Source organism: Leguminivora glycinivorella, chromosome Z, assembly GCF_023078275.1.
Source record: "Leguminivora glycinivorella isolate SPB_JAAS2020 chromosome Z, LegGlyc_1.1, whole genome shotgun sequence".
Taxonomy (NCBI): Eukaryota; Metazoa; Arthropoda; class Insecta; order Lepidoptera; family Tortricidae; genus Leguminivora; species Leguminivora glycinivorella.
In genome coordinates, this window is record NC_062998.1 from 10,046,098 (window position 1) to 10,073,811 (window position 27,714).

At 36.4% G+C, this 27,714-nt stretch overlaps 1 protein-coding gene across 8 annotated transcripts in view; it reads right to left on the reverse strand.

Annotated features, from left to right (window-relative positions):
• The window catches only part of LOC125241849 (ras GTPase-activating protein raskol), a 217,887-nt gene that overhangs the window by 61,628 nt on the left and 128,545 nt on the right, over positions 1-27,714 (reverse strand). For 3 of the 8 annotated variants that reach the window (XM_048150528.1, XM_048150527.1, XM_048150526.1), the window contains exon 2: positions 26,573-26,783. The exons of 2 other annotated variants lie outside the window; for them this stretch is intronic. In XM_048150528.1, coding sequence (XP_048006485.1) covers positions 26,573-26,747 — 175 coding nt within the window. In that variant the 5' untranslated portion in view covers positions 26,748-26,783. Of the gene's footprint in view, positions 1-6,842; positions 7,003-26,572; positions 26,847-27,714 lie in introns of those variants that run through there. 3 more of the 8 variants (XM_048150529.1, XM_048150525.1, XM_048150522.1) reach the window with 3 other exon arrangements.

A 27,714-nucleotide genomic window follows, 5' to 3' on the forward strand; every position in this document is an offset into this window, starting at 1 on the left:
TCGAAGGCAAACATTCTATAAGTTGTATCAATATGATAAATTCGCATAAATTTATTCAAGTATGAAAACATCTACAGGGGGTCAATAGATCTATCAGTATTTCTATAGATTTTATAACAGGCACATCCTCAATTCCTGCTTATTGTTCTATCAATTACGCGAATAAGCCTTGTCCTCGCCATAAAATCCTGATGAAACCAAATTCCTGCACTGCAGTTTATATTAATTGAGAAGACAATGAATGACGTGCACCGAAGATAATGTACACTATTGTAAACAGAAGAAAGGAAACTCACAGTATAGTCAACGACACGCCTACACAATCATATGGATGATTCATCTAACGACCTTGACTGCCAGTGCCTACAGCTTAAACAGCGACTCAATGAAATTATTCATACATGGTGTTCACAATAAATCGCTGATATTTCCGTAAGTAAACAGTACATTTTACCCGAGTAATTAAAAGTTCGGTTCACGTTAAGGAGCTTTGCCTCATGGGCGCTGAAATTATATAACTATATATACAAGTCAAGTTATAAAAGAACACCCAATATCGATTACAGACATAATTCAATAATTCTGTTAGTTTGTTCATACGCACAGACGATTAGCAAAATGCACACACATAAACTGTAACCGACAGTGGTGCAAGGCTTACATAATTGTAATGTAATTTCGATTATTACGAACGTTTTAATAGCCAAATTAATCAGTTCAATAGTACAGTGGATCATTCGAACGGCTAATGGCGAGGAATACGCAAAAAGTGGAATACGTAAGTAACAAACTTTCGTTAGAGAAGTGTGCCAGTAGAATGCTGCGTGGTGCGTGCGCTGCGCGAGCTGAACTGCGTGCACAGGCACACGTCAGCGAATAAGTGCATAATGCACTCGGGTTCCACAGCCATTAGTGGGACTGACGGCCCGTCGCTAACGAACTTATCCCTTCCCTGGTCGCGCCTCTCGCCTAACAAGCAATCTGCTCCTGATAGACGCTGTGCATTCAATACTCACGATACCCTATTAAAGCTATCTACCTACGCTAAAGTTATGATCCAACTAAAATCGATAGACACCGCAATTGTTCGCCTAAATAACTGTTGTTATAACTGCTGAGAATCAGAAGGAACGTATAAATAGCCCACGTTGCTATTGGGCCAGAAATGTGGGGCACATATCGTGTGTCTACATGTCGTTGTAAGAATTTAAAACAAGGACGCAACACGAATATTTCGCCTTTCTGTCCGCATGGAAATTACACTTGCAACTTGGACGAGATTAAGCACGTCGGCACCGCGACGGTGCATTAAGTGCATCCTACTGCACACTGACACACATCGCAGTATTAAACCAACGCACCATGTGTGGCTTCTTTGTTCCTTGCGAAACTCGCCAACATAACTATTTGGAAAGAATAAGCATTACTTAATAAACAGAATGCTAATAAGCAATAAAATTCAATGAAATTCATTACATGAAGGTTTCTTTGTGTTTATTTTCACTACGATACAATATGAACTTAATATACTTTAACTAGAGACCTGTTTTGGAATATGCCTACCGCAAGGGACGCGATCACACAAAAATGCTAATTTATCACATAATTAAATATTTAAATGGCTTTAATTAATAAATGATTATATAAAAAAGTGAAACCATGTGAAAGGAGAGTAGAATTGTCGATTTCTTTCACGGTGCAAGACTTGTACTGCGGTAAAAGGAGCGCGATAAAATCAACAAATCAGATCACACGGCCCTTGTAGAGCATGCTGATCCGACCACAATTTTATTGTTCTGCATGAAAATATATAAATATTTTTGTCAGGATTTTATATTCTGTATGTTATTGATGGATGGGGCCATATCTAGTGAGCAGCAACTGGGCCGCGCTCGGTAGCGTATTCCAGCTCCAGTGACGCGCTGCAGCTTTGTAAACATCGTCCCGTCCGCTATAAACTGTTGTTTGGACGGACGCCAGGGCGCATATGGATCATTACACTCAGTATGGGAACACCTTTATTTCGAATATCTTCTTCCGATGCTATACAGTCTTCAAGCGTGAGTAGACTGATGAACTTTCCGAACGTGGGTTTTATTCGGATTCAGCTTAAAGCATACATTTTCTACATTATAGAAGTTCATTTTAATATATGTGTACTAACCACTGTCATTTAGCAAAAATTACGAACGTTGTAACTACTTCAGTCTCAGAATATATTTATATGATATCATTATATCAGCCACCATTTCGCCACTTAACTAATAGTCCCTTACCAACATTACCTCAACCGCTACAGAGCTCATGTAGATTGAATTCGTGACTATCTCTACAGCAAAATGCCGAATTAGTAAACCCTACTGCACGACCGTTGGCCATAGTGTTTCAGACTTGCTTAATACAGATTAGGTGACCTTTGGATAAGGTCAAAAAGCCATTATACACGCAATAAAACGATCTGTTTTCACTTAAGTTTCTATTATATCAAAACAAGATTTTAAACTTAAAGTTTTACGTTGCAAATAAAAGGCTAATGTTTTCAACAACGTCGTCATACTAATAAGTAGTAGATAAGGTATTAAATTGAACATACGATACTTAGTATTAAATAATAGAAGCAAAAGTTAATATTTTTCAATATGCACGAATCCTACCAAAAGTTTTCTGATAAAATTGTACGACGCGACGGTCCTTATTTTACAAACTCTACAGTCAAATTAATACACATTTGATCTTGGCCGTTTCATTACTAAATAACTATTAAATTCAAAACGAAATAAGTAGGTACATATTTTAGAATCTACATATAATCCACAACAAGAGGAATGAGGAAGGCCTCTCATAATCGTGTCAGACTTTACATAAAGTACCTACCTACATCATAATTTTCAATAAACAATATAGGTATGTGTACAATTGTACATCTATATTGATTATGAGTTCTGCCATTCAGTACATTTCCTGTTTATCCAAACAGTAGATATTTTAGAATTACGCAATGACCATAAAATTTCATTTCAGTGCAATGTACGATTCTGAAATAGCCCAACTGTAGCACATGATTGTGGGCCGATATCCGGTCAGCGCATAGGTAGGACACCGGAAGAGCGGCCAATGACCGTGGCATCCGTATTCTAGTATACCTACCTATCGGTTTGATAAAAGGAACTTCACCTAAAAGGTTTCATGATAACATGTAATCAAATTTTGCTGTAAGTAACATGATATATTGACATCACTCTTGAACTTAGAAAATGACGTTTTGAATGAAACGTATCACAGTATTCACAGTGTGAAGAATTAAAGACAGGGGGCACAATATCGGAAGTCTATTTCAAATTAGTAAGCGGTTCGCTATCCTTCTTATTTGAAGACGGTGTAAAAAGCGCAGCGCAGAAACATGAATCAATATTAAACACATTACGTTGCATTATATGATAAGCGAACCCACAGGTATTACTTACTATAGATAATTTTACTGCGAAAAGTAATCCACTAAAGTAATTAATTACTTTAAGTACATTCTCGCACGCTCATAGTTCAACGCCATGCTTTGCTCAGCTAAGTAGCTCAATTACTTAAGTTCCCTGAGTGATATATGAACAACACACGCTAAGACTGAACATATATATAACGTGGCCAGAGATAAGCGATCAGTGATCACATTTAAGCTTACACCCGCTCTCAGCTTACCATTAGCCATACAAGTCAGAAACAAGACTAACACATTGATGAAACTCGAGGACATCGTGTCAACTGTGAACCACTACGTAATGTATTAAATTACTCCATCGATCTCGTTACAACAGGAAAAGCTACTTTTTTTACAAAACAAAAATCCTACCTGAGCACTGTTGCCTAACTGGGAGGGGTAAAATTAAAAACTTATTCGGAGAAAACTATACAAAGTGAAACTCCTGTTTTATGTCGTGAAGTTGTTTCAAGTCCCAGATTATCCCTACGAGTGTTCTCACGGCAGTTATCGGCGACGCGGGGAATTCGGGCCGCTGACGATAACCACACTCTTATCTGTCACCGGGGCTCACTAACGCGATTTATAACACCGTCTACCAGAAACTAAAATGAGGAGCCGCCTCTAAAAACTTTCAAATGCAAGGAGCTCCTTACGGTACACGATCTTTTTAAAAACATATTTGACTAGGAAACGAATATCTTTACACAGTTGGCCGTTTCGCAAATCTCTCTCGTGTAAAACGATATTTTTGGGGTAACGGCGATTAAAATTCCAACGTTTGTTGAACGGCCTGTATCAAATTCTTTGCGCATACACCCAGTGATGTACGGTGACTATAGGCGAGGAACGTGCCCAGAGTGACAAAGAGGTAGTAGGAACGACCGCCCTATTATGATTGTTTACCTGCATTCTAAAGCATCCATATTCCAAAGCTGTTTGTAACATAAGTAATGCAAGACCGCAAAATCTTGTCAAAAAATCCTTATTGTAAAGGAGTTATCGAAGTGGCTTAAAATTCTTAACCCAAAAGTTCAACATTCCGATGTTCAAGAGAGATGAAGTGCCCTGATGACGCACTTGAATATTAAATAAAGCGTGGGGTTTTTGGTTAGAACAATGCTGTGCTAGCAGGTTGTATTGTAGCGATGGAGAGGGGCAACAATGGTGGGCCAAGCAGGTAGCGGGATGCGGGCCCGACGCAAGATGTGCATGACATGCACACGCGTGATTTCAGCCACCCGGCGCGACAGATGCTTCTCAGCTTTACTTACTTACTAATAATAACATGTGTGCAGTTTTTATGTAGAATTTGGCTTATAGGTACTGGTACATTAAAACTATGTACAGTCAACCAATTTGAATCCTAGGCCACTGTAGAACCTTTTCACAGTAAACGTCGATGTGACTTCTTTGACAAATACAGCACGGTGTCAATAAGACAGGGTTCTAGAGTGGCCTAGGATTCAAATTGGTTGACTGTACATACTTCACAAAAAATAAAAACCGAACACCTATAACTTTACAGACCAAGTAAACTTTAAACAATTCGTTTTGTAAAATGGAAAAAGGTAATCTACAGAAAATCTGTTGTTAAAAGGTATGGAAGATTATTTGTTGTCGTTCGAGCGTATCAAAACCGTTTTTATTAATGACAATTGAACCGAGAAGCAATGGACACGTCTGAGTTTACAAAAGGTTTTGTGAGTGGAATGTCTTCAAAATTTATAATCTTAAACGTTTTTGATTTCTACTTGAAGTTGAACTGGAATCACGGCATTCACTGTAAAATATTTGAATATAATAATACAGTTAGCTAAATAGTTAAATACGTCGAATAAACAGGACTCGTATGTATGTATGTATGTATAAACTCTTTATTGTACAAAACACAAAACACAAATATGACACAGGATAGACAGTACAAAGGCGAACTTATCCCTTTAAGGGATTTCTTCCAGCTAACCTTTGAGTAGGTGAAATGTGATGACTCGTCATGGATACCTCAACTCTATTAATGTTTTCCTTCCGACAATATTGCCTACATAGGTACCATACAATTTGCTTTTCCTTCCGTCATGACATGCTGAAGGTAATATGGATTTTTCATAAGCCTGTTACAAGTTGAACGGTGAATGCCATTGCAAAGGGTGACGATCGGTGTGGAAGTGTCTAAATATAGTCTTCTCCTACACAACACAGCATCCTAGCGTATGATACGGTGCTAAGGCCAGCGGAGTCAATCGATTTGCTGGGTGATTGATTATTACACTACATCGCTCCCTGAGGCCACTGCCACATTCAAAACAAATTTGACATTTTCGGTGACCCGCCAAACTCACCGGGCGAGCCTCGCGACGTCTTTGACATTTGAAAGTTCGGAACGTAATTGATCAGATTATATAACTTACGTAAACTTGTTTACAAACTTGCTCGGTAAGGTAAACTTAAGACGTTCGAGTATCGAGATACGGTAAATTAGTCACGGCTATGATACTACGCAATTCAAACCGAAAATCGGAACATCTTCGACATGGTTTCGGTTGTAATATCACAGTATAAAGCAGTAATAACTCTTCTAACAAACTTCACTCCGCGCGGTGTGTCGAAAACTACTCTCCATATGCACCAAATACATGCGAAACTGGTAAGTATTGGGCTGGACAGTCGGGGCCGCGTTCGCGCGCTGTGTTGACGTGTTGAGTTCGGGAGAAAATGACGTCAGCACCGAAGACATATTTTCGTTACTGTAGTGTTTATGGGTGTATGGAGAACAGTTCTCAAAATGCGGAAATGTCAGAATGTTCTTTAGAATTCCTAGACACCCAGAAAAGTAAGTGGTTGTTATATTGTTGCAGTGTTAGGTACATTATTGCTTACGTAAATGGCGTAAAAGTGAGATTTAAAGCTAGAATGACACATTAAAATCAATAAAGATTTATCTGTAACGACATTTAGGTAGATGCTGCGATCTATCTAGCTCGAAAGTTTGGTACCTACTTAAATATTGTGCAAACATCTATTCAAACATTTTATGTAAATACGATTTCGTCAGTATTTAAGAAACAAACACGTACTTGAATCTTTATTAGATAAAAAGGTAGAAAGAGCGTTGGTACTAGCATAGCGCCATACACAGTTACTACGAGTAGGACAGTAGCACAGGTACAACCCTGCGTGACCTTGCGCAGTAGTAACGACCGCGTCGCCGCTGCCGGAGATTAACTACTGATTTATCCTTATACTGTGGTAATATGCAACAGTAAATTTCGCTGCCTAATCCAAGTAAACACTTCTAAACTTTAGACCACACCATAAAAGTTATGTACCACAGTGCATGTAACTGACACGAATAAGAACACAAACAGACCCAATGCCACCACATATAATGTTCCTGAACGTGTCACGCGGAGTTCCTGTGTATTGTAAACGCGTGGCGAGGAACAACGGAGCGCAGCACCCGTGGCGAGGCGGGCTGGCGAGCACACCGAACCGTGGTGGCAACAACGAGCGCGGACGTTCGGCGCGCTTCGCGGGCTTGCTGCGACTGTTTACCAACCATCGATACCCAACGCGTCAACTGACGGGCTGACGCTACCACAAAACTACTCGTGCACTTTTTTATCAAGTTACTATGTTAAAAACTATAACTACTCAACTATAAGTTTATACTTACACCCCGGTATTTAAGATTTTTGTTTACTGTTAAATAATTTTTCCCTTCACTAGCTCGGAAACACGTGTTTTGTCCTTTAATACCAGCGGGTAAAAACGCATTTTATCCACTAGTGGGTAAAGTAATTTGACCTTGAATAAAGTCAAATTGACTGCTTTAAAATTGATAAAAGTAGGTTAATCTAGTAATAAAGATGATTTACCACCTGTGGAACTACTGGAAGCAGTGATAAACGCATTTTTTGCGTTGTAGTTTCGCTATAGTGAGCGGAAAAGTTTTGTGTTACACTCGGGTGCAAATGTATTTTACTTTTAATTTTGCCCCCTTGTATAACAAATAACTATTACACTATAGACACCAAGATAGATACTAGGAGGTTTTGTGCATCGACGATGCCATAGAAGTACGGACACGTCGAGTGGGTTCGCAGAAAAAACTTGAGTCGCACGATAAGCATGTTATCAAGCCGGGACTTCAGCCTTATCAACAAGTTTACTTTTAGTATAGTATGCAAAATCCTGGATCAGATATCACAATATATGAATAATGTAATAGGTATTTAATTAGTTAGACATTTAATTACACTATCCAGATTTTTATGATATATTCATATGAGTGTATAAGTAATACGAGCAACTGTTATTTATGTTTTTCAAAGACATACTTTTTAATATGAAAAATATGAAATTTCTTGCATTCATTGACTGTATGTGTATGTACATGATATTTATAATTCTAAGATTTATTTTCTAGTAAAATGGGAAAATGTTAACGAGTAAAATTTTAAAACACTCAATACACTAGACAATAGATAATTATCTATATTAATTAAGTGAATAAATCAATTACGACACACTTTCGAAGGTAATCAAGCATAGCTATGGCACCAGTGTCGGGTAGGTTACTTGTGAATTCTATGAAATGTATGACCACTTCATGAATAACACAAAATAATTAATTCACAATGTGTATGTACAGTCAACCAATTGGAACCCTACAACCATGTCAAAATGACAAGCATTAAGAGATTTTTTATATGTACTTAGTCCGATTTATATCGACACTATGACATAGTTCTACAGTGGCCTAGGGTTCCAATTGGTTGACTGTACATGTACATGTAATTTAACCTACACGTCACTTCACACAGAATATTTAAAATACTTATTTACGTTAGTTACTTTAGCATTATGAAAAATATTGATTGAACATACCAAACAACAGCCAACCGAGTTCATCGTCGCTCCACAAGGGGTTCATGAGTAAACTCGTAGACAACATTTACTCACACTAATTGAAACTTGACTTGGACAAATTGACACTGATAGCCGAAACGAGGGCACGCGACGACATGATAATTCCACAAAACTCTTTTTATATCGTCAACTCGATAGGGCACGCGAGTTGAAATGAACTTTTATGTAAATACTGTTTAGGTTAAGCATGCCAATGTACACACGACAACTGTGCAACGATTGAGCAATAACGATAGCGCTGATAGGTAAATAGGGCCGTTGTGTCACCGTTCCATTATTACGTATAAAAATAAAATACACACCAGCAAACAAATGTTACTTGTACGTCAAGATATTTAACTTATTTGAGCATTGCTTACTACTTATCTAATACTAAGTAGCACTGTGTCCTGATATTTAACATCAAAAAAAAGACAAGAGGAAAAGAATTATTGAAATTATCATGAATAAAAACTCAGGTTTTGAAAAATTCAAATTGTTTACACGTCGCTGAGATTTATGTCGGGCAAACGCCGGAAGGCGAGGATAAACATAACTTTTCCCGGCTATAATTAACATATAAACAGAGTAAAAGCTTAGCTGTGCTGTCGAAGGCGTAAACAGTACAAAAGGAGATATAAAAGGAAACTATACTATATCGAGACCGCCTCACTGAGTCAACGCTGCCGCTTCAAGCACCACGTATCAAAAGTCTTATAAGATGAGGAACGTTTGTCGTTCAAACGACGTTTTAGACGCGACGAGTTCGCTTCTCCCACGTGGGGTCACACGGACACGCGACTACGTCAAATCTCCAATCAGAGTCGCATAAACTAAAACCAATACATATGTTATGGTTGTCTAAACAACCAAAGCCGTGCATTAATTTGTTAGGAATTTTTCTTTCGAATGTATAGCCGTGGGACACGTTCCTGGCCCAATTTGTATGCGTGAAATGGCACATCTGCATTGGCGTTGGATGCGGAAATAATATTTTTGGCACGATATCGTTAAAATCAGGCCAAAACACAACATTATGGAAGTAATGGTATTAGTTATTTACATAGCTGGGCACCGTTAATCAAATAGTTAACTTCGATAATCGTTAATCCGTTACTTAAAAAGTTAACTTCGTTAATCGTTAAAGCGATACATTTCGGTAGATTTAACGGAAGTTAAAGTTAATCGATAATCCGTTAACACGTCATAAAAATAGGACTTCACTGTAGGTATTATGTATTTGTACCACCAAAAACCATTAAAACCTGTGACGCCAATCGGTAAAAAACCGAAATGTAATAATTACGGTCTCTTCGGGCTTTTACCGCCGTTGGTTGGCTAAATCCTAGGTTTTACTTCGGATTGGTAATTAGATATTGGGTCATTCATGCGGTCGCAATCGTGGTGCGTCGGTTCTTCAGATTGAGATTTGCGACGACAACTCGATGCTGTGGGCCACGATAACTTGGTAGAGTAAGTAATCTAAGGCCCGCCGGACTCTAACTCGATGCGTCGGTTGTGTGATTTGTCTGTCATGCCTGATGATTGCACTCTATTCCCAGGTTAGTGATCGATCTAGCACGCCTAATAAGATTTAGAAGATCTCGAATAAGTGATCCATAGTCGCCAAATTGGTCTTTAGACTGTTTATAACCGACGGATCTGCTTCCTATCCTAGGTTCCTAGGTTTTGCCGTACTACGGGCTTTTACAGTAGCAGTCAGAACGAGGTTTTCGCGGCGCAGCGAGCCGCTTGGGGCGCTGGATTAACGATTAACGGACTCGATGAAATTTAACGGAAGTTAACGAATCCGTTAACATTTTTTAAAGTTAACTTAAAAGTTAATCCGTTAATCGAAATGTTAACTTCGTTAATTAACGATTAACGGATTAACGAGTTAATGCCCAGCTATGGTTATTTACTAGAATATACATCAGTTTTACTAGTTCACGTATAGTAAATAATAGAGGTAAGGTACGTACCTATTTGTTATGAACTTATAAACCCCTGTATTGCAGGTTTTCTTTTTAATTACTAATAAAGATGATCTTTATACTTTAAACTACTTAACACATTTTAAAAAGTTTATAAGTAAAATAATAAATAAATAAATATTGGGGGACATCTTACACAGATCAATCTAGCCCCAAACTAAGCAAGTATCCTTGGTGAGCGTCAGGCAGGACCCCTGGACCACTACAGATATTTGATGTTTAGTACATACTAAAATTTAGTACCTATTTGATACTATTTGGTACCTGAGTACATATATTTGGTACCTCCACTGATATCTAAAATCGAGCGAATAAAGTGGCCAGACATTCTGACGTCAGGATGTCTGGACTGGACCATTTTTGGTTTACATAGTTCTAGACAACACTACTAATTGATATCTTAGTGAATATTTACTACCTATTTGGTACCTGTCAATAAAATTTTTTTAAATTTTTTTGGCGTACCAGAAGAAAGTTATGATGGAATTTAAAGTTGTGAGCCCAGCCGTGGCGTTGAAGTATGTAGCGCCTGTCAAAAGAATAGAGGCAAATCCGCCTGCCCTCCTGCGCGTCAACTTAAATAGGAATTTATTTTTAGGCACTCGCACATCATCTCTACTGACGAGTGGCATTAATATAGTCGAAATATAAAAGTAATTAGTGTAATTACACTAGTTTTCAATTTTCCTCCTGAGAGAACCTCCTACAGTCTCAATAACGTCTAATGTCATGTCATGTCCCTGAGAGACATCTCCTGGCGGAGAAATTTGTAAATCAGTTTACCCCTGACAGCCGGTCATTTTTGCGACTGTTCAGCAGCTGTAGAGCTGTATGGCAGATTTGGCGGCATTGTGGTTGTAGGTACTGATAGTAGATGATTGATTTGATGTTTGTATTTATTCTTAATTCATAATTGACACTAATCGATGCAAAAAACAAATGTTACCGAAAGCAGTGGTTTATTTATATGATAAACCCCTATAACGGAGCTCGTGGACCATAGACTGGTCCACATCATCAAAATACATCCTATATACCAATATTACCAATGACGCTGTTAATTATAACAGTTTATGCTATTTCCCCCCTAGAATTTGCCCAACTGTTGCCACGTGTTTAGGTCTCTCAGGAGGAAAATGGAAAACTAGTGTAATTACACTAATTAATTTTATATTTGGGTTTAAAGACTTTATTACTCATAAAGAACAAAAGTTCACTTACAATGAGCTTAATATATAAACAATTTTCTTAATATTGTTTTATCCAGCTAGTCTTTGATACTTAATATACATTGTCACTGATATATTTTTTTAACTTCACTTTAAACAATTTTAATGATTTGCTGTCTCTCACTTCACTGGGTAAGTAATTGTACATCTGGGCTCCCTCGGACATGCTGCTTTTTTTACCGTAACCTGTTCTGTGCTTAATAAGTTTAATTTTGTCTGTATTTCTCAAACAATGCCTAAAATTTCTTTTTGTCAAAGTAATGTTCGTATGTATTTCATTTGACAAGATTTTTCTAATTAAGATACAGGTAGTGTAAGTGTAAAGTTGTTTTATATTAAATAGTTTGGTTTTATTGTACAGTGTTTCGGTATTCATAAGGTAGTCATATTTAAATAAGGATTTAATAAGTTTATTTTGCGACCGTTGTAAAGTTATTAGATTGGTTTTAGCAGCACAACCCCATACTTCGACTAGATATTCTAAATTACACTTGACTAAGGAATTGTACACAGTCATCCGTACTTTGTGAGGGACACATCCCGAAATTTTTCGAAGCGCACCAGTTAGGGCCGTTAATTTAGATCTTACGTGTTCAATGTGTCCCTTCCAACTTAATTTATCGTCTAGGAGGAGGCCAAGATATTTTTCTTGATAGGAACGGTGAATTATATCGGTATTGATGGTTAAGATCGGAAGCTGTGGGATTGTTTTATTTTTCGCTGCAAATATCATATAGGAAGTTTTTTTGGTATTGATAGTTAGTTGATTATGCTGACACCAAGTATAAAATTTGTCCAAATCGAGTTGAGCGTGCCGTGTTAGTTCCAAGAGGTCTGTTCCAAAGTAAAATATACAGGTATCGTCTGCGTATAAAGTCGTTTCTCCAGTTAGTCCTATGTTACACACGTTATTTACGTAAATCAGAAACAGAAGTGGGCCTAAAAAAGATCCTTGAGGGATGCCGCATTTGATTTCTAGAGGATTACTAGTGTAGTTGCCAATTTTGACAATTTGGGATCGACTATCCAAATATGATTTTAAATTTCGACTATATTAATGCCACTAGTCAGTAGTAGAGATGATGTGCGAGTGCCTAAAACTAAATTCCTATTTAAGTTGACGCGCGCAGGAGGGCAGGCGGATTTGCCTCTATACTTTTGACAGGCGCTATATACTTCAACGGCACGGCCGGGCTCACAACTTAAAATTCCGTCATAACTTTTTTCTGGTACGCCAAAAAAATTTTAAAAAAATATATTGACAGGTACCAAATAGGTAGTAAATATTGACTAAGATATCAATTAGTATTGTTGTCTAGAACTATGTAAACCAAAAATGGTCCAGACATCCTGACGTCAGAATGTCTGGCCACTTTATTCGCTCGATTTTTCGATATCAGTGGAGGTACCAAATATATGTACTCAGGTACCAAATAGTATCAAATAGGTACTAAATTTTAGTATGTACTAAACATCAAATATCTGTAGTGGTCCAGGGGTCCTGACGCTCACTATCCTTGTCATTCCTTGTTTTGTGTGCCTTTTACTCTACACATATACACAACACAGGATCTAACGTTACCGTCATTATTCACACACAACATTGTACAAGGACAAGGGAAGCTGCTTATGCAAAAATGTTGTACGGCTACTGTGAAACTCGTATCGTTACAAATTACAATACAATCACGCAATTAATTGTATTAACCGAGGAAAACGACGATAGTTTAGTACTTAAGTAATAATAATAACATGTTACGTTAATGTGTGACCTCAGTAGGTATTGTAATCATACTAAGTAATTATTTTATTTTGTTAATATTTGGGAAGCGAAATAAATTAAAATATCGGGGCAACCGAGCTTCGCTCGGTTCTGTTTCGTATCCTTGACATGTGTCGCCATCTAGTTCAAAAATGAATAGTACCTACATCGAGCGAAAGAATTCTCAACCTTAACAACACAACTACTCCACACGAGATGGCGCGCATTTCGCCACAAAAACTCAAATAGTGTATTTTTCTATTCGTTTTAGCCTTGACCTGTGTCGCCATCTAGTGTTTGCAATAAATAGTACTTACATCGACCGAAAGAATTCTGTCTTAACAGTACAACTACTGCACACGAGATGGCGCGCGAAGAAAAACGCATGAAAACTCGAAAATTCGCGTTTTCCGGGACCTAAGGATAAGTTAGACCGATTTTTCACCCCAAAAACCCCCACATAACAAATTTCTGCGAAATCGTTAGAGCGGTTTCCGAGATCGTCAGTGTAAATAAATATATATATAAATAAATAAATAAATAAATAAATATACAAGAATTGCTCGTTTAAAAGTATAAGATTATTTGGGAAGCGGTTATGTTATATATTCATTTAAATTGGTTTAAATTTTAGAAAGGTAAATTTTATTGAACTGTTTAAATAAAATTGTGTCGTAAATACCCTAAATTTATGTAAAAAGTGGATATGTGACGTTTCTGTTCCTCATGCAAGATTTGATTCAAACAAATAGGGCTCCTATGATAGTTTCCGTCCAGCCTTTTCGCCGATATGAAGAAAGTTTAATAAAAAAACATTTGTCGCTCATAATTTTAATTGATTAAAAATATATTAGATATTACATTTGCCATTCCGTGGATCTAAAAGAAGAGTATGTAGACGCCAACTAGTTCTATGACTAACAAACATAGTTGACTACATGCATTATAATTAATAAGTAGGTATACATATAAATAAATTGCACAAAACCCTGCTGTCAGTGAAATGCAGTATTCAACGTATTTATATTGGCCCGCGCTGCCAAAAGCATAGTTAATTTAGAATTGGTACGCGATGGGAGGAATTTAATTTTTAAATGAAAAGAAAAAGTAAACAATATTTTTTATTGCAGAATATAAAAGATCGTTTATTAATTTATAGCGTGTCACATATATTTCAATCATTCAGTATGTTTATGCACAAAATTACGGACTTTTCTGAAAATAGTATTCATCATCCTCTGAACAAGATTTTCATCCATCTTTTTTGTCTGTTGATTCCGTGTGGACCGCAAGGAGTGGATATTTTGAATTATTTTGCCACTATTATTTAATTGTCCTTTAATGAAATAATGATTTGGGCAATAATTATTGCCTAGTAGTTTTCTGGAAATTCAACAATTTAGCAATCATTGACCCAGACCAAGGGGATTTTTCACGTATTTGTTCACAGTGCATTTTCGCCGGTCAACGTCCATCATCAATAACTTACAAACGCAAAAAGTTAGATCAACCAAATTTCTAATATAGAGTTATCAACGTATTAAAATTAAGATGTGATTATCAGTTACATCTTTTTTTTTTAATTTTTAAATATATTTTTTTTATTCGTCGCTAAACGCGTGCCAATACTATGTTAACTATGCTTTACTCGATGCACGGTATAATGATATCATAACAATAGAGTAATTTTTTCTAAGTGACTCTCGACTTAATCCCATCTTAGTTTGACCTAATTTCTAGGTTGTCTTCTAGGTTTTACTGTGCCAAATAAGCTTTCCGTAAGAACCGTCAGAAAATATCAAGGCAACGTTAGGAAGATAAATTTAGAGTATGTAAATTACTTAACTACTTACTTACCAACAAAGCGAACTCTGCCTTACTGGAGACATAACTTTTGCTAATTCAGTCGAGTCGATTATTCGTAACTTACGAGTATTATCGACTACTTACCTGTAACAAAATAAAAACGCTCATTAGTAGGTTTAACATTGGTACCTATATCTTAGGTTCAGATTATGCATATCTATTCATATTCATATTCATATTGGTTTATTGCAGTCATGTACATGCATTACGTCTAGGACTTATGACTATGTTACATGGACCCGGGTAGGGTAAAGCAATTTAGTACATACTTATAACTTATAACTAACACTATTAAAATATACATATATAATAATTATATTAAAAAAACGCTCGTATATGTAGCTATGCAAATTATGCAATGCAGGCAATGCAGCATACGTATGATTAAATTCACCTTATCTGCGCCTTGAGCTGTGTGACACAACGAAACTTCGAAAAAACCTATGAAGCGCTAAAAAGATAGACATAATAATAAGTAGCCTATATGAGCTGCGCTTGGCTTTGGCTACTCTTGTTTCTCTGCTTATAGTGGCATATGCCAAACAAAAGTATACAAAACAGACCTTTATAATATGCATTTCATCTCACGTTACTATTCAAATTATGCATTTCCGATCGGAATAAGAACAGAATTTTCGTTAACTTAGCAGCTTCTGCGGAAGTTGGTTAAAGTTTTTCTTTTGAAGAATGTAGGCAGGTAAAACAGTTTCTGAGAGCCAGGGCAAATAAAAAGCATAGACAATTTAGTAATGATCGCCTTCCGAGCGTAACTAGTTTTTTATAGCGTCGTGCGTTCTCTCTGTCAAGTGCTATTGAAGCCAGTTTTCTCTAGGCAAAGCTGGTTCGCATATATGGGGCTATTAACTGCGCTGTGCCACCTTTCGGTATCGAGTACTTTGTAAAGATATTTCTCAGCAGGTTGGAGTTTTGATATAAATTATCTTAAATCAGGTAAAGCATACTTCGATATGTCTGTTAGATTCACGAAAGGAGTATGTATTTACATTTAACACTAAAGGCAGTGGATACACGCCTCGTTCGCAAATGTTCTTTGATCTCTTTGAACTTTAGTGAACGTTACAATTTTCCGAGTCGTCAAGTAAATGGCTGCGTAAGAGTACTGACATAAAAGAAACAAGTCGTGCCCCGAAATAGTCATGCAGATGAAACAATCCGACGGACATCTTGTTCTTAGAAGCGGGAAGTTTTAATTCTCAATTGAGGACAAAGGCGGGTCTTGTGTCGCGAATTGCCATGATGCAGCACACGCCACGTCACTCATCTCTGTGGAGCTAAAAGGCCGCAACAACAAAGAGATTAGTGAATCTTAGTATACGCCTAACCACTACGTGTCAAGGTTCATAGTATATTTTTACATAACAAAATTGAAAAACATTTTGAGATTTGAACTAAATATTATAGCTATGTTATGAACGTAAATTTATGTAATTTCCCATTAATTTGATATGACGCTGCAGTGCTATACAGATAAGTATAATTAATTTAATAATATTATATACATATCTATGGGTTAATTATATAATAAAACCAATACATAAATAACAATTGTACTAGGTGAAAAAAATCTTAAGAGGGGGTCGTATGAAATCCTCGAAAAGTGCATTCGGCGTTTAACAAATGCTGCTCACATTTCTAAATTAAATGAAATAAAATAAATGGAGTTATTATCTTAAAGAGTGTGTCTACAACTTTTGACTATTCAGAATCTCTAATTATTAAAGGTATAATAAATAAACACACGCAAAGTTGACCTAAAATGAGAAAAACGTATGTCGCCGTTTAGTAAATTTTGTTAAAAAAATTCAATACTTTAGTTATAACATTAAGTGATTCTAAAAGCCAGATAAATGGACTAGAAGTTTTGAGGTTTTTTATATTTTTCCTCTCAAAGGCAACAAAGAAATTTTACCTTAAATTTAAAGTATCGTAAAATTTCCATACATTCGCCATTGCTGTCAGAATTCTCCTTTCGATTAGATGCCGTGAGCGGCTCATCGGAGGCAGACGTGTCGCCGGTCGCTCCGCGTTGACAATTAAATTTGACAAATATTTTGACAGAAAATGGTGTACGTACACGAAAAACCATACCAGTGTAAAACTGTGCTCAAAATAAATAGGGTAAATCAAATATGTCAAATGGAGATCCAATCTCATTTAAAATTTAAAGGTGCATGGCTTGTGCATAAAAAATAAATAAAAATATATCACATTATTAAAGAAAATAACGAACGCAACCGAATGAGTATAAATGATTTCATTCTAGTTCGGTTAAATTGAAAAAAGTTTCATGTTTTGTTTTATTCATTGGAATACATTTTCATTACGCTGGTATTAACAGTACGTCATTTTAAAAATATATATGACAGTACCTACGTCAAATTTTGTCAACCAAACTTCACAGGTTGTATGTAAACAATTACAATTTAATTTATTCATACATATTCAGATACGTATTAATCGATTCTTACTTAGAATAGAAAAAAGGGAATGCGAGCGGGTATAGGTATAGTGCTTCTGGTTCAAATTTAATTGTGTATATAAAAAAATGACTCAATTTCATTAAAGATTTACTTTGTGCATACCGCGAACACGTAACCGTAAGTTGAAAACAATAATAATTATAAATCACCTAAATACATCGTTGTTTACAAAGCGCTTGTTTTGAATGGCACTTCTCCACTCAACTAGCCAAAATATTCATGGAAAACCAGCTGGTGACCAGCATAAATGACTATGAACAGCCGTGCAAAAATATCTGATTTTCTATAGGGGGCCATAAGTATATGACGACATGTTCCCGGCAAAAATTTGTGATGCTCCGTGACCGGCAAAAACATCGTCTCTCTTTCTAGCGTCTCGCGAGCGTATAGCGTCGGGCCAACTGTATGGAAAAAGACGCCGCGTCAGCGCGGCCATACAGTTGGCCCGACGCTACGATCGCAAGACGGTAGATGTGGGAGGGTCCTTATCCGCATACATATCTGATCGGGTCGCTTAAAAATATTTGATTCTTTATAAAAACCTAAATTACACTCTCACCCGCATAAATATCTATCCATTGTTAAAGCAAATATATATCTTACGGGCTAGAAATCATTAATATGTAATTAAAGTGCAATAATAAACCCTACCTACACACACCTTCCCTACCTTCTTACAGCCGTTAATTGTATGAGGTGATTTGACAGTTCACAAAAACGGTATAGACTTGTGTCATTGGATATGTCTGTCTCATCTGTTCTTAAATTATGACAAGTAAACTTATTGCAAATCTAGTATCAGGGTGGCTAGCCGAATGGCACAATCGCTCACGAAACGAAGCGCTAGTAGATATCTATCTCTATCGCGCTTGCGTATTGGCGCGACAGAGCCAGCGGCGTATCGCTTTCGTTTGGCGTCGGAGAAATGCCATTCGGCTACGGGGCCAGAAGCCTTTATAGGTACAAGCTTTTATTCAACTTGCCTTGTTAGTTATGTTAGTTTGAGTCAAAACGTAGAACCTAAATTTGACCCACTTTCCGGTTTCCAATTGAGCTGAAATTTTGCACACATATGTAAATCAAGTGACAATGCAATATTATGGTATCATGGAGCTAATCTGATGATGGAGCAGAAAGGTGATCATAGGAACTCTGTTATGAAACGTCGTATCCCCATTGAGTCAGGGGTTTTTAGAAATGTCTCGGAGAGCAATAAATATTTTTTTTTGCAAAAAAAAACATTATAAATTGGGAGGTGTAATTTTTTATTATCTCTTACATAGCATTAAGAAGAAAAACCGACCAAGAGTGCGTCAGTGTAGGGTTCCGTAGTTTCCGACATTTTACATAATGACAATTTAATAAATACCGTAATTTGGGGTGAAAAGGGTTCCGGGGGTATATAATGCTATTATATTTCTTGACATATACTTTCTATTTTCCGCAATCAAAGTAGGAAAATAATATATTATGTTTTTTTTATTATTATTATTATTGGTATTTAGGACAACAGCCGTAAATATTCAACTTACATAGGTATTTTTACATAGTCTTAGGCCAATAACAGTTATCTGTTGAGTGAAAAGTATTATACACAATATGTTACTAAAAAAAAATGTGTGAATATTTAAAATTACAGTGAAAATGTGCAAGCCACACATTTTTATTTACAGTTTCATGTCTGTCAAAGTTGACGTTCAAATTTATTGGATTTTTACTCATTTTAATCGTTCATTATCCTTTTGAATGTGTATACACTTCTAAAGTTTATGTATAACAGAAAATCATATGACATATTTTCATTTTTATAATGGTTTTCATGAAGAAAGCGATGCAAGTGTGTTGGGGAATTTTTACGGGATGAATAAATATCCGCGGCCTGAGGGGTGAATGGGATCAGGAATGGGGGAATCGGGTCGCAAGTAGGTTTACGAAGGGGCTGATTAGGGTCGGAAGAGGTGTGAATTGGGATGTGTGGTCAATGCTTGTCACATTGTATAAAATATATATAACTTACCTAAAGTGGTATTTTTATGAATGACCTCTCTGTATATGGACGCAATTTATACGTCAATGTATTGCTTCGTAGTTAGACTAGATACAAGAAATTAACACTTAGAAATGTTAATCACACTTCTGTCTACCTCCACGTTTCTACTTAACTCCGCAAAAATCACCCATGGTTGCTATAATATAGACGGATTACTTTAAAATAAAAATCATAAGTATGAAACTATACAACTAGGGAAGAAGTAAAATTATTTTATTGAATCATTTTTGATTTGTTCTTTTTCAAGTTTATATAAATAATAAATTTTCAATTCGCTCAAAGGTTGGAAGAGATCCCTTATCGGGATAAGTTCGCCTTTGTACATCATAACTTTACTGTATTTTTATGTCGTAACTTGTCTTATGTACAATAAAGTGTTCACATACATACATACATATATTGAATTAGATATCATACACGAAAGAAAAAACGACAAGGCCCACGGTGGCTGAGCCGGGAATCGAACCGGGTCTTCAGCTTACGCAGCTAACGTTATTACCACTAGGCCACCAGGCCAGGTTAAAAAAACCGGCCAAATGAGAATCTATTTTCGCACAATTGTTAAACTAAATTATTTTTACTAGCTACCTCCAAAATACCAAATAAAATTGGGCTACATAGTACATCGTTTTCTGAAGATTTTGGGTTCATGGGGTCGGAACGGGTATACCTAACGTAATTTATGGTGAATAGGGCCAAAACCGACTTTTGAACGTCTATAGCAGTTTTTTTATATGTGCCATGCTAATTTTTTACACAAAAAATCTTCCGGCAGTGTGAACTTCGGTTTGTCTTTGAAAATATGTCGTTTTATTTAGTAATTTTCGCTCACTCTAACGTTGGAGTGAATAGGGTCGGGAAGGGGGTGAATAGGGAAAAGGGTTGACTCTTTCGGATTGCGAACAAAATATGACCTGTCACGAGCGTATTATATTTATTTTACCAAAAAATAAGGATTTAATATGTTATGAGTGGTCGGTAATGAAATCTACACATATTATGATAACCCTTAACCAACCTTTATAGTTAGATGGTGCTCTGACGCGGTGAATAAGTAAGTATGGTCGTGGGCAGTGCGGATAACGTGTCAAAATATAAGCATAGTTTGTTGCTATTTTTCATGTTTAAATAAACTTCTAAACTAACGTAGTGGGTATTAAAGTAAAAGGTTCACAGTGAATATTAGGTTGCCAGAAATGTGTTCAGCTATACCATTGTATTGAATTTTGTATCATAAAGTCAAACTAGGTATTTACTACTAATGATTTACTCTGTGGGGTGTCTTTGATCACTTGCATGGGGTAACATTTACCATAATGACACGTAGTTAATTATTGTCTGATTTTGTCACGGTACTTGTTGAGGCTGATAATTTGATCGCTTCTTGTGATAAATATTGAAATAATTGCAAATAAAGTTGGTTTTTCGAAGATGTTAATTTTTATTCTTGATCAAAGTAACCCCAAAATAGTGTTAAAGAGTTGTAATATTTGACTGCAAACCATTTTTTTTTATCTTTTCTTGACATAAAATACTTTTGTAAGGGATTACATTCAATTATCATTAAAAAAATATATAGTGTATCAAAGTAAGCCCAATGTCAGTTTATGTTTGATCACATCGTTTTTTTCTGCGTACATTATTTTATTTATTTATTCCTTATTGCACATAAAAAAATAAGTACAAATGGTGGACATAATGCCTTAAGGCATTCTCTACCAGTCAACCACTGGGTTAAAAAGAAACATTTCATACGTGCAGGCATCGTGACAGAAAACAATAATCCTGATATCACTTATTTTGTTACCTTTTTAGATTTTTAGCAGGAAAAGACTAAGTAAAAAAGTTGATGGTCCCATTTTTTTTCTTCCTTAGTTACGTTACGTTGACCAATTTTGGAATTTATACTTCTCTAACTCCTACATTTAATGGGTAAAAATACCCATTAAATGTAGAGGCTAGAAAAGTTTAAATTCCCAAATTGGTCAATGTAACCCCAGTTTACGGTAGACACCGTCAACCTATTCTAATAATTCTCTTTTTATTTGAAAGAAAATTCGTTACGATAATATGCATATAAAATATGCAATCTAAGATAAAAAATACTTTTCATATAGTTACAAACTTAGTTCATATCTGTGCTTAGTTCAGATTTTTTTTGTACAACTTTTAAAAATTGTTCTACCTATCAAGTTCAAAATAATTTTCCTAGAAAGTCTTTTTTCTACTCCCGAACTATGTATTATTCGTCATTTACAGGGTCGTGCATAGATCTTTAAAACCCTACATAAAAGTCTATTCCCCAAAGCCAGTGTCCGCCGGCTTTCCGCGCATACGCGCAGTATCGAAAAAACTGAAAACGCATTGTTTGGCTCTGTAACCATGGCAACGCCTTATAATGATACGGCACGCGTGCGCGGAAGACTTTGGGCAGCTGAGCTGACAGTGCAAACCTTTGCGTCAAAATACAGGAAACAGTGTGAATTTCACGAAAGTTATTCAAGAAACCTATTAAAAACTAAGTGCATGGTCGTAAAAAAAGTATTGAATGCAACGGTGTTTAACTGAGTCAAAAAATACTCGTGGCGTGTTAATAACAATTTTCGGCTTCGCCTCAAATTGTTACCCACGCCACTCGTCTTTTTTGATCTCCTTTAAACGCCTATTGCATAAAATACTATTTAAAGTTCTGCTTTTGTGATTTTTTCATATTTGAGAAAACAGCCCTTATGGCCTGAAATACGGCATACGGCAGTGATATTGACATTGACATATGCTTTTTCGTATTTTGATGGTATTTTGACTGCACTGTATTTTTTGCCATGCTAATTTGAACCTTATCTCTGAGCGATGTTTTTTAATTTTCAGTTACATCACAGATGTGTATGATATGTGTACATATAGGTATTTAGCCATTTAAAAGAAACTACAAGGGGCTTTACAGACGTAGCGACTGCAACTGGTACAGGGCCCAAGCCATAATTTAAAATTATATTGTGATTTTTATATGTATTTGTGGTTTATTTAATACTAAGTATGAGTTTCAACATTTTCAACTCAAGGAACTGAAATTAAGAGAAGGGACTCGGAAATTGGGTAAGATCAAGAGTCTGATGCAGATGGCGATGGCAGTATTGGATAAGATAAGATATGCGTCGATATTCCCTGTCTTTCTTTGTGTCTCTGACATGACTGCTGCTAGCTGTACTCTATTCATTAGGTTTTTATTTTATACACATACTTTATTTTTGTATCAAAATAAATGATAAATTGATAAAAAACCTAACGACCAAAAAGAATAAAGTACCTATCTGTTAGTCTTTAATACACCCCGCATATACGTAATGCACAGCACAGGCCTCCGAAGACCGGTAGGGCAATCATGGTCGCGCGATAAATGGTATAACATCGGGCCGTCCCTATCGCACTTACAAATAGTGTGATAGGGCTGATGTTTTATCATTTATCACGCGACCATAATAATTGTCTGCCTGGAGGTATCGGCCTTTAGCCCTTCACACACGTCTTTGAATAATGTTTGCGGGGATAGGCAGGCTGACGATTTTTAATCTAAGTATAGAAAAGTAACGCAAAATGTAGTGCAAAGTAATTTGAAATACACCTAGATAAACAATCAATTGAATAAGGAACGTTATCTACATATTTAGGTAAATTAAATTCACATGAGACATGAACAGAGAAGGAAAGCTAGATGATGCGTATTTTTTCTCTGTCTTCTTGTATGCTACCTTTTTTACAGTTTTAATTTCTCAAAGGAGGTCAGTAGTTGACTACAAACTCAAAATAACACTCTTGAAAAAAATTAAGGGTCACTGACCTTTCACAGTAAATTGCGGTAGTGTGAGTGAAGGGTGTTTGTGTGTGTAATGGGGTAATTTGACAGATTTTGAAAATTCTCCCTGCTCTACCCCCTCTTAATAAAGTGGAAACAAGATAAACGCATTAAAAAATTAAGAGAAATGGATGTAATTGATAAGATAAGATAAGATAAGATAAGATAATCATTTATTTGTTTGCTACAATACACACCAAAATTAAACAATTAAAACAAAAATAAACAATAAAAAGTACTAACACTACAGAAAAAACAACAATAGCATACATTAAAATATGGGTATTGAATCCGAAGAAGAGGTGGATGGACTGTGTGAGACATGATATGGAACTAAAACAAGTTAATGATGAGATGACGAGTTATAGAGATGTATGGAAGAGAAAGACATGCTGCGCCGACCCCAAGTGACTGGGATAAGGGAAAGAGAATGATGATGATGATGGGTGTAATTGAATCCATAACGTCAACAAATAACCTACAATCCTCAAAACAATATTATATTTTCCTCAGTGTCCAAACGTGACTCAGGAGTGCTAGTTTGAAATCCCAAAGGAGGTCTGGCAGTATCTACGAGTACTAGGTCAACCACAACAGTAGAAACGCGTGAGCAACGTTTGCTCCACATGCGTATTTGCACTTTTATATATTCATGAACTTGTACGGGCGTATCACCCGCAATTACCCGTACTGCTGAAGTGCTGATGCCCTGGTCCATAAACGTAGTATGTTTATACGTAAATCCAACGGATCCAACTTTCTAGACTACTGAGTATGGTAAATGCTTTCATTACGCTATAAGGAAGATTCAGACGATTGCGGTAATTAGATGTTATCGACGTTAATTATGTGGAATTTGAAATGAAGCACTTTCACACCCTTTACCACTGGGTCGTTTAGTCGACATAAATATGTAGCACGAATTAAGCCAATGGAGGAAAAGAACGGAATGTTATACCTCTAGTAGTGCATTGATGTCTGTATCATAACGGTTTTGAAGCATCAGCAAAGGAAAAATAATTCATTATGAGATTTCGGAAGGACGTTTATGCGAAAGTTTTGAGAAAGGTCATAATATTAAGATCGAGCAATCGGTGATTGTGTTGATAGTTATCTGACCCCAAATAAAAAGCTACTCAATAGCACAATAAAGCCCACAATTTGCTATTGAATTTTTTTCAGAACTATAGAAACATTTCATTGCGACGTGTAAACGAGCAAGTAGTTAGGTGTATTTACGTAAATCCATGGAAACTGTGTCGTGGGAGCCATATTGTCTGCGCTTGGCCGCCTCGTCACGACATCTACTATGAGTAGGTTGGTACCTACAAAGTGAGGCGACACTCGAACCTGGGTAATATAGGCTGCGTGGACGCATAACTACGCGTCATAGGATACCAGATAGTGCAAGCGACTAATATCATTCTTGGTTTAATAATATTCGTCGAGACTTTCATATGACGTTTTGCTTATCTTTTGTTTAAGTTTGGTCCGTGAATTCTCAACGTTACTAGGCATGAAACTGGACGATAATTTTCTTTCACTATCACAACTGTGTAATTTAAACAGTTGTGATAGTGAAAGAAAGTACACAAGGGGCTTGCTAGACAAAGGTCTCGCCTTTCCCTTTCCAATGCTCCCTGTGCTGTGCTGAGCAAGATCCCGTCATCGTCAATCCCGCTGGAACGTCATCCCACGCATCCAAGTCATCCACCATCTCTAATGATATAACGTGTTTGATCTTTGATTTTTGATTTTGATTTTTGATAACACTGTACATTAAATATACAAAGAAACTGAATTTAAATTTTCCTCGTTGTAACATAAACGAGGTAAATAATATTTCCAATAGCTCTAATAGGCATTATACTTGCAGCTACGTTACTAGAAACAACTTAATTTTTTTTTTTCACCATGAGAGGCATGCAAATCCCAGCTTGGCCTCGCGATTGTATATACTTATCGGCGTCGGTGTCAGTTTCTTTATTGGTCAGCTCATTGTTCAAAGCTAAACAAATGAAGGATTACTTCACAAGATTGCCAAGCGTCGTCCTTTCACGCTTTTTGCCGTGCACAAAGACAATATTGTTTCTGAGTAAGGGTTATGCGTGGGTTATTGTTCCGTTGCTATTATAAGGCTTGAGTCGATTAATTTAGGACTTGCGTAAAAGGTACATGGGTAAATGAACCTTAGGTCTTTAAGTTTCGTTTTAGTTCCCATAAAACTGAATCTTCTGGCTTTGTTTTAATTAATGTACTGTGTCAAAAGCATCAAAGTATTTGCCTTCAGTAAATTGAGAACGAGATTCTGTTAGTTTATTGTATCACCACAATAGATCTAAGTTTTGTTTACCTTATAAGTTATCTGACCCCAAAAACGGTTTTTCATTTATGCCTTAAGCAATGCAAACCTTTTCTATGTATTCAGACTATTCAAAGGTCATGAAAGTTATATTCACAAAAAACACGCGAGCTAACCTTATACAGAAAGCGGCGGTCTTTTGTTGCGGTTCGTATCATAAACACAATGGTGCAAAGTATGAATCACATCCAGCCGCTAAGTACAGCGAAATTCATACCTACAGCACACGGCAGATGACTTCATTTCATTACAATATGTACTACATGTACGTTAGTCAATCCACCATCAGCCTAACTAGGCGCCTTGTGCGTGGGACATTAATTGCATTCCAATTATTACTCGGCAAGCAAATCCTGTTATCGTCAAAATTTGAATAATTTGCTCAGGTGCTTATTGAATTAGCACTGTTATACGTGCCCACAAATTCAACACAATTAGTTAATATTCGCATTCTTATAAGTTAACAACTTCAAGGTTTACCATTGTTAAAAGCAGTTTAAAGATATAAAATAAAATAATTCATCAGTAGTGTAAAGTTCCGCCATCTAGCGGTGAGTAGCTGAAGTACTTACATGCTCGCAGCGCATCCAGAGATGGCGGTAGCGTCGCCGCGCTGCCTCCTTGCATCGCCGCTAGGGCGGCGTACGATTCGACATCGCATGGCAGTGCTTCGCTGTATTTTCTTTTCCTATGGATGATGGACTTCCACATCTTGAATCTCGTACTTTTGGGTCTTTGTAGACTCATTACATTGTTTTCACTTCACTTTTGCACAAAGTGTCACTTTGAAAAATCGTAATGTTACAAGCTGTGCCCGGTACCAAATTACCAATGTCCAGATATCCTAGGTTTGTGTGAAGAATCCTGACATTAAAATTTGTAATATATGTATACATATATGTGGCTGAGTATAATGGGTACCAAGTAAAACGCCAGCTAGGATGCTGATACGCAATAATGTGTTATCCCACATGAATTTTGCAATAAAATGTCGACTTTAATCGTCAAATTTTTAGTTAGATGGGGTTTAATTATAATTATGACGCTTAAATTTTACGCATCAATATTAAATAGCTGTTTAGCTGCCTACTCACACATTACGAGTATCAGTGACATCAGTGTACTTAATCTAATTATAATTGTAACACTGAAGTTCGTATACTTACAAGTACACTGATGTGAATGTAATTATTTAGTTCAGGTTAGGCAGCAGTGGCAGCACAATGCTAATTTATATTTTTTTTAAACTTCCATCTTTGGAGTACGCCAGAATTTTTCTCTTGCGGTGCTGACCGGCGTCTTACATCTCTTAATATTTCAAATACTCGTCTAGACTAATTTATCCTTAATTGTTAACGCGCATACCTTGCTAAAAAAAAGTAGATATGATCGTATAAAATTAAATCAATGCACGTACGAAATCGAATTCAATATTTTCGATTAGTTACCCCCACCGCAACGAACGGATCACGCACATGCACCTTATACGGCCAGCTGTCAATTGGATCACATACTTTGAAACTTATTATACTTTGAAAAATATTAGGGCCACTTGCCGCCGGTCATTTCTATAAACATTATAAAAATATTACCATGTAAATAAAATATAGCTAATGTAATTGGAGCCAACTGTCAATTATTGTTATAATTTTTGAAAAGTTCAGTTTGCGTTTATTTAAATAATCATCAAGATTTATTATTCAGTAGGTACACG